This window comes from Schistocerca piceifrons, chromosome X (assembly GCF_021461385.2).
Source record: "Schistocerca piceifrons isolate TAMUIC-IGC-003096 chromosome X, iqSchPice1.1, whole genome shotgun sequence".
Lineage (NCBI taxonomy): Eukaryota > Metazoa > Arthropoda > Insecta > Orthoptera > Acrididae > Schistocerca > Schistocerca piceifrons.
The window spans coordinates 21,694,326-21,703,122 of record NC_060149.1 but is presented as its reverse complement, the minus strand read 5'-3'; the positions used below and the strand labels follow the sequence as shown (position 1 = coordinate 21,703,122).

General features: G+C 34.9%; 1 protein-coding gene across 1 annotated transcript; it reads left to right on the top strand.

Moving 5' to 3' along the window:
• Positions 1 to 862: 862 nt before the first annotated feature.
• Positions 863 to 8,071, top strand: LOC124722155. Its single transcript, XM_047247358.1, has 3 exons — positions 863 to 925; positions 4,255 to 4,929; positions 7,982 to 8,071. Exons 1-3 carry the CDS (start codon positions 863 to 865, stop codon positions 8,069 to 8,071), a joined length of 828 nt encoding a protein of 275 aa, XP_047103314.1.
• Positions 8,072 to 8,797: the final 726 nt, after the last annotated feature.

The following is an 8,797-nucleotide window of genomic DNA, read 5'->3' as shown; positions in this document are numbered from 1 at the left end:
GTTCGCTCCAGTTACCATCCTCTCTGGAAATATCACCTGGAACTACGACCTTTAACTGGAGTCACCGAGTGAGGAACGTCTAGACACACAGTTATTCCGTTACCAGCTTCCAGGTTATCTGTGGTGGTAGCCCGATAACTACCAGAGAACTAGAACTACGAGCCAATAACGATTACTGCCAGAGGAGAATACCGGCTCTGACAGTTATTTCCATAGTCGCTCGAATTCCTTAGTAACTTTCCTTGTAATACCCGTCCAAGCTAAATTAACACGTAAGGCCGTGGCTTAAGGGAACGACCGTACTTGTTAATGCCTGTACTGCAGCTCCTATCAGTCACGGCTCGGCCATTAACTTTATTTAATTGTTTATGCTAAAAGTAACGAAGGCCCACGAAATAGCACACAGTTCTTATCAACAGATGGCGCGCAGTCTCACAGTTATTCCCATGGTCTATAGAACGCCTCCAAATGCGCAGTACGATCTTCGGTCAACAGATGGCGCGAGGCACTGTTGACACTAAACAGTTATTGAAATAACTGCCAGAATCAGAGGAACGGTTATCGCAGTAACCGTTACTTCTCAGTAACCGGTTATTTCTATCAGTTACGTTATTTTTTGCCACCTCTACCGAGCATTCGGCGAGTTTCGCGTCAGTTTACTAATATAGTGAATGGTGTTCCTGCGTTAGTGTACGTGATTTGGTTGTTTAGTTTCTGTGCACTAAACTGGTGATCTGTTTTTCTTGCCTGTGAAAATTTCGTTGCCTGCAAAATGCCGTATCGTTGTTGTGTGCCGAATTGTAGAGGAAATTACGACGGTGGACCAAAAGTAACCGTGTTTAAATTTCCGGAGGATGAAGCAATGAGAAAGAAATGGTTGTCAAGTATTCGCAGAGATAACTTCACTCCTTCTTCAAGTTCAAGAGTAAGTATTTGTTTTGTTTATTTCTTAAAAGAGGTTAAGTGTGCTAAATAATGGTGTATCACACTCAATGGTGTTATTCCCTACAACACAGGAAGAAGTCTATAAAGCAGTCAGCAAACTGAAAAACAAAAACTCAGCTGGTCTGGATGAAGTCCCCATTTTTATAATTAAGGACTGTATCAAGAGCCTACTTCCACCTTTAGTTGATATTATAAATCAATCTTTCAAGCAGGGCTACTTTCCAGACTATTTAAGATATGCGAAATTACTACCTCTCTTCAAAAAAGGTGATGCAGAAATAATTGAAAATTATAGGCCAATTTCCCTACTATCATGCTTTGCAAAAATATTAGAAACTATTATGAAAGATAAGGCTAATCAATTATTTAAATAAATACAACTTACTGTCTGTTGACCAGTTTGGATTTCGATCAGGGAAAAGCACAGAATCAGCAACAGCACACCTCACAAAACACATTCTAGAAGCATTAGATAAAGGGAACTACACAACAGGTATATTTCTTGATCTAACTAAAGCGTTTGATACAGTAGACCACAACATATTGTTAAATAAGTTAGATGAACTTGGAATTAGGGGACTTGTGAAAAAGTGGTTCCAGTCATATCTAAAAAATAGAAGACAGACACTGAAATCTCACATATTTCAACTTGCTCAAACTATATTGTAAAGTATACTTCAGACGTAAATTATGTAAATATAGGTGTCCCACAGGGTAGTGTCCTTGGCCCAGTACTATTCCTCATTTACATAAACGACTTCCCACAGAGCATCAAGCATGGACAAACAATATTGTTTGCAGATGACTCAAATGTTCTAATCAGTGACAAATCACCAGATGCACTAAAAGAAAAAGCCGAACAAACACTAAACAGTGTACGTGAGTGGGCATCCAACAATAAACTAACACTAAATCTTAAAAAAACAAATGCTGTTAACTTCTATGTCTGCAAAAAACCACACTTTAACAACTTTAAGTTAAACAATGAAACTATAGAATGTGTAGACTACACAAAATTTCTTGGTATGCATGTTGACAGTCAATTAAAGTGGGAAGAACATATTAAAATACTTAGTAACAGAATCGCTACAGCATGCTATGCTCTGAGAATTCTGACTGCAGTTTGTGATACTACATGTGTCAGATCTGTATATTTTTCTTATATCCACTCTGTTATTACGTATGGAATAATATTTTGGGGAGTCAACAGTAAAAATATTAAAATAGTTTTCAAATTACAAAAAAGAGCAATTCGTATAATAACCAAGAGTGGAAGTAGGGCTCACTGCCTTGAACATTTCCAAAAGCTGGAAATCCTAACTGTCCCCTGTGAATACATTTTTCAAAGTGTTATGTATGTAAAAAAAAATATTGACTGCTATATGAAAAATTCATTAGTACACAGCCATGAAACTAGAAACCAATTCCATCTGCATCTAGAGAGGAAAAATAAAGTTAAAACTCAGCAGAGCTTGTTCTACAATGCTGTTAAATTATATAATAAATTACCCCAAAAAATAAAAGATATTGACACAATCGGACAGTTCAAAACAAAACTAAAATTTTTTTTACTAAATAAAAGTTATTACGCAGTAACGGACTATCTGAATTAAAACATGTAGTGTAATTAAAGTAGCCTGCATTGTAATACATGAGGAAATAATTTTGATATGTAATCAAAAATTGTACAGTACTATAAGAAAATTACAAATTACACAAGGATATAAAACTAATTTAAGATACCTCAAAAATGTGTGTAAATACTAATTTTATGTGTATAATTGTAGGTATATTGTATTGTATATGATTTTGCTGACGAAATCCACACAATGTAAATTGTTACATGGATTAATAAAGAAATCAATCAATCAATCAAAACAAAGAATAGGCACTTATGCAGTAAGGAAGGTCAGCGACATTTTGACTAATATATCAGATCTTAACTGAATAAGTGCCGAAGAAAATAGCGTTTCGTTTTCTTGCCCTGGCAATTCTACAGTTTAGCTGGTATAGGTTATATGAATTCTGTATTCTGCAAGTTCAACCAGTATAGCCTAAGCACAGTCATACTTACGTAGTTAAATATCTCAGTATATCTTTATACTTACTGTTTATGCTGCCTGTTGTTAGGAATAAAAGTCGGTTTATAATTAAGTACGTGCACTTAAGATACAGACGATTTTCGATGTATTCTGCTTCTGTATTTAGTGTTTCTTTTTGCTGTAAAAGTCTTTAGGAAGTTGCCTGTTCAAAAACAAGTAATGTGGTGTACCCAGAAATTGAAAATGAAGTAAAAACAGTGTCTCAGTCGCTTGTTTTTAATAAATTATTGGTGGGAATTTGAAGTCATTGCAAGGAATGTTACTATTAGGGAATATAGTAGGCTTTAGACATAACAGTGAACCATAGACAGGAAAAATGAATGAGTACATGAATGGATTAACAGGCCATCACAAAATGCAAAGGGAGAAACTGTGAAAACATATAAAAAATACTTGTGGATTTTACAAATTCTTACTTTCTGGGTCTGGAATTTCAGATACATGCCAGTGGCCTACACAGCTGTCTTATAGATACACAGCTAAATTACTTGAAAGTAATTGTGTGCTCATGTTTAGCCTAATAGGTAGCACATAAGTGGCAATGTATTAGTTCATCATACTGTCAGTTTTTATGTAAGTTATGAACTGATATGAAAAGCAAAACAGTGTCTATCTGATAAAAAGCACAACCTTTAAGTATTTCATAGTTCTAAAGGTTACACAGTGTTGACAATTACTTTGTATTATTCTGTTACTGTGTCACAGTTGCTTCTTGGATTACACCTGTGTGAGTTTGGTGTCATCATGCTTTCTTGTGTCCGAGGTGTGTGTGTGGGGTGGGGGTGGGGGTTGGGGGGGAATAGAGCAAGACATTAAGCAAAAATCCCACCCCTCTTGTAAGTATGAGCTTCAAGGCTAACTTATAAAAAAAATTGTCACTGTTATTGAATTATGCTACAAACATTACTCAATGTTTGTAATTTTTGATGGGGAAAGTACTTTCTTCATTTCACCATCTCTTTAAGAGCTTGTTGCCATGACATGTAACTGCATGTGTTTTGATATTGTAGTGTTATTGTTTTATAGAGTTACTGTGCCATGGCCACATTTATCACTTGAGTATTCTTCTGCATTTTAGTTGGGAGTCTATTTGTATTTTAGAACTAGAAACTAACTTTATATTCATAAATTGTTTTCACACTATTAATATTGTCATCACATTCAGTTGTAAGCACCTTTTTCATTTTTTATTCATTTTTAATTACAGGTATGTCATGTTCACTTCCACAAGGATGATGTTATTTGGGAAACACAAATTGTGGATGAAAGGACTGGTCAGTTATTAAGAGCCCCCCTTCTCAAACCACGTTTGAGACCAGATGCAGTTCCATCACTACTCCCAAACTGTCCTTCCTACCTTTCAAAGGAAGAAAGTAGACGTGAAGGGCCAGAGGAGAAAAAGCAAAGGCTTGAAAATGAGCAGTTAGCTGCAGCGTTACAATATAATTTAGCATCACAGAAGGACTATGAAAACACTTTCAGCTTCAGTTCTTTAGAAGAGTTGATGTTGCGTACGAAGGAAGTGGATTTGCCCAACGAGTGGAGTGTGATCGAAAAACACAGTGATTTTGTTTGTTTTTTAAAGATAATAAGAAATCCAGCCCCATTAATCACACATTCTGTCGTTATAGATAGTAATTTAAATGTTTCATTGTTTAAGAAAGATGTACAAATTAAGACATTAGGAAAAAGATCTTTTCCTGTAATTGTAGCCAATATCCATGAAATTGTCAGTGTACTGCAGGAGTTTTCAGACACAGATTGTGGGCACTCAGAAACTTCTATAGATAGTATTGTAGAGATAGTGAAAGACAGTCTAGGAGTGCTGAAAGACAGTTTACAGGAGAGTGAAAAGGAGATGGTAGACTTTATATATGAACAAGTTAGTCTCATAAATGTAAAGAAATTTAATCATAGGTTTAGTTCTACATTTATGATACTGTATTGTTTGCTATTTTCAATGTCATCTCATGCTTACAATTTTTTACGTAGCAGCTCATTAATGAAAATGTCACATCCAAGCACTCTGCGTAGGATCTGCAGCAAATTTAATGTGAATCCATCTCACGAAAGGCTTGGGGGAAGTAATTTCCTGTCCTATGCAAGACAGAAATTTCAATACTTGAACAGCGATGATGTCAATGTTGTTTTGAGTGTAGATGAAATTCATCTAAATTCTTATCTGGAATATAAAGGAGGTAGTGTTTTGGGCATGTCATATAACTCTGAATGTGCTGCAAATTCAGCATTTGTATTTATGTTGCAGAGTGTCAAGTCTTTGTACAGGGATGTTGTTCACATTTTACCGGTGAAAACCATTTTATCTAATGCATTATACGATGTGCTACTGGCCATAATAAATGGCCTTGAACTAATAGGCTATAGGGTTTTTTGTGTGGTAACTGACAACAACAAAATCAATAGCAAAACCATGTCAATGTTTTCTCTGGATAAAGCTGTTAATATAGTTTTTAAACATCCATCTGATCCTAATCACCCACTTTTCTTTTTAATTGATGCCATACACATTGTTAAATTCATAAGAAATGTGTGGCTGAACCAAAAAAATGATGGTAAAGATATGTTTTATCCTCAGTTTCCAGTTAGAAAAGAAGTGGAAGAAAATAAGTTTTCTGTAGCTTCTTTTAAAACACTGAAACAGATTTATGACATAGATTCCAGTTCTTTAGTAAAATATTGTCACACATTGTCTCTCAAATCACTTTGCCCTACATCATTAGAAAAACAGAGCATGAAATTAGTGCTGCAGATATTCAATCGACATGTGTCAGAGGGCCTTGAGGTAGCTAGTGATAAATTTGATTTGAGACATGCACCATCAACAGCAGAATACATTCGAATAATAACAAAATGGTTTGATGTCATGAATGTGAAATCAGTGTTTAAAGGGAAACACAAACAGAATCCTTATATGGATCCGTTGACAACTGATAGCGTTTCTATGCAATTTTTGCTAGATTTTCTAGACTGGCTTGATGTGTGGAAAGCAAAAGGTTTGTCAAGTGGGTTTCTCACAAAAGAAACATTTTTTGCTATTCAGCATACAACATATGCCGTTGTAGAGATTGCTCGATACTGTACTGAAGAGCTAGGTATGAGCTATTTACTGACAGCCAAGCTACAAACAGATGTGCTTGAGCGGCGTTTTGGAAAGTATAGACAGCTTGCAGGTTCCCAATACAATGTTTCAGTGACACAAGTCTATGAAGCAGAAAAGAAGCTTCGAATTCAAAGTGTAATGCCTTTAGTTTTATGTTCTCCTTCCTATGGCAATATCACAGTAGGGGCCATAAAAAATTTTATGTTTTCTGAAGTTGAAGAAACAGACACATTAGACATAGAAGTCAGTGTAACTCAAGACGATGTTCTTTCAGTGAAAGATATTGCAACGTCTTTAACTTTCATTGCAGGCTACTGTGCTCATGCAGTGATTAAGAAGCTGAAATGTGAGAGTTGCCTTAATGAAATTGTGATTGAAAAGGAGTTGCCAATAAACGAACATTTTAGTTTGATACAGAGACTTGATCATGGAGGACTAAAATACCCATCAGACACTATTTTAAATATGATTGTCTACACTTATATTGTCATCAGCAAACTTCTCAAAGAACATGAAAGAGATTTTCTTGCCTGTACGAATCAATGTGCTATTGCCTGTGCAGTAGCACTTGCTACTCTTCACGAAAATGACTTTTTATTATTTGACGGGGTATGCTGCAATGGACATTCATCCCAGACAATAATGAAAAGTGTTGTTTGGGTTGGTGTCAATATATTTTTAAACAACTACTGTAAAAAGGTTAATGGAAAAAAAATTAAAAAAAAACGGTGAAAACTGCAAACTCTTACAACATAACTTTGAAATCTTTATCTTAGATTCTTTTTAAATCATTAATACAAAACCTGTCATCAGTAATATTGCCACATCAACAAATGCCTCTTAAGCTGAACTAGTCAGGTTAATCTGAAACTAGTCAAACTTACCAAATTGTAACTTATGGCTGAGAGTTTGTATAAATATTTTAATATGCAGCTGCTAACAGCTATCAACACTAATAGCCTAACGTGAAATTTTTATCAAGGAAATTAATCTTTAATATAAAGAATCTTACACTAATTTTTTCTCAGTTGAAGTTGGGTGGTGAATGATACATACAGGAGGGAGGGGAGGGGGTGTGGCAGGCAGAGAGGACCAATAGTAATCTTTTTATAGTATGTGAAACCTAAAAATCAATTCGCTTGCTTTTCCGAGTATGACTTAAACCACTTCTTTGCTGCATGCCTTATTCATAGTATTTCTAATTTGTGTAATAAAGTTATATGGCCCAACATGGCACATGCCTTTGACAATGACAAGACAATGCCATTTTGATCACTTTCCTTTATTATTTTGAGAAAAACTTACACAAACTGTGCTATAGCAGACTCCACTTTTTTTGCAAACAAGGTTACTTTGTTTTGGTGATAAATGGGAGACAAGAGCAAAATTGCTCTATAGTTCTCTACATTCTCTGCAACACTTTTCTATGTATACTGAAGTTATTACTTTAGCTTATGATACATGTGAGAAATCTGCCAATTTGTAATGATTCATTAATTGTTACTGTTGAAAAAGCTACTATAGTATTTATGGATTCTTTAGGTAGACAAATTTCGATTTCACGTAGTGTTTGTGGTGTTCCTCTGTCTTCTACTACTGTCACTGTTATGAGTGCAGATGTGCATGCTGTGACAATTGCCTCTCTCTTTCTGAGTTTACTACTTTCTCTGCAGCTGTTATAACTGTTGTTTTCTCAACATTTTCTTATGTAGATCATGTTTGCATATATTTTACTACTAATACAAATGGAGAAGCCGTTAGGGGAGGGCTTTGCAGTACTTTCATGGCCTTCTTTGTGTATAATGATTGGCAGGTCTCCTCATCTAATAGTAATGTAATTGTGGAACAGCTCTCACTTCTGTTACAAGCACTATTGAGTGCCACTAATTCTCAGGTTGACTAATTACTGAGCTCTTTAAATAGATGCTTGCTCTGTGCCATAAAGTGCCTTCTTGTTAGCTCATCTTTGCTGAGGAGAAAAATATCTGAGGTGGACTCTCAGGTATGCCCTTCTGTTGGCTTTTTGAATATATTTGTTTATAAAAGAATATTAAAAAAGCTTAAGCCTGTCACAATTGATTTTCACTCACCTAATCTAATTAATGTAACCAGATCATATTCCAACACCACTTGACACATTTTTGCCACATAACATACACTTACAGTTGGTAATTACTTGCAATTTACAGGGTGACCTAATATAATGTCTATATGCATCGCCATTTTTCTACTACAGTGCTTTCATATGCATTCTTCCTACACAAAACTTTATGGTGCAGTGTTTTATTTGCATTCTTTTAGTGTCCCATTTAAAGACCTTCCATTACTACCCTGGAGATTATAAAATAGCAATTTAATCATTAATGTTGTTCAAAACTTATCATTATTATTCCTAAAATTATGAAACTTAAGTCTCAAGAATGTGGTTATTGTTAATGTTTGGCCTTGGTGTCCATAAGTCTTAATTATTTTGTCACTACATAGTATTCATGCTGTACATCTATAATTTTCTATTGTGAACCACTATAATCTAAAATTTTTCTCATTCCATGTGTTAGTAATTATTGACAAGAGTGTATGGAAGATGAACAAAAGAAATAAATAAATTCATTCATACACAGGATTTTTT

Excerpts from the sequence above, each read along its gene's own strand:
- LOC124722155 (XM_047247358.1), top strand. The coding sequence starts at position 863 with ATGAGAAAGAAATGGTTGTCAAGTATTCGCAGAGATAACTTCACTCCT. Across the intron at positions 926-4,254 it reads CTCCTTCTTCAAGTTCAAGA|GTATGTCATGTTCACTTCCA; the intron begins GTAAGTATTTGT and ends TTTTAATTACAG. Across the intron at positions 4,930-7,981 it reads TAGACTTTATATATGAACAA|GTCTCCTCATCTAATAGTAA; the intron begins GTTAGTCTCATA and ends AATGATTGGCAG.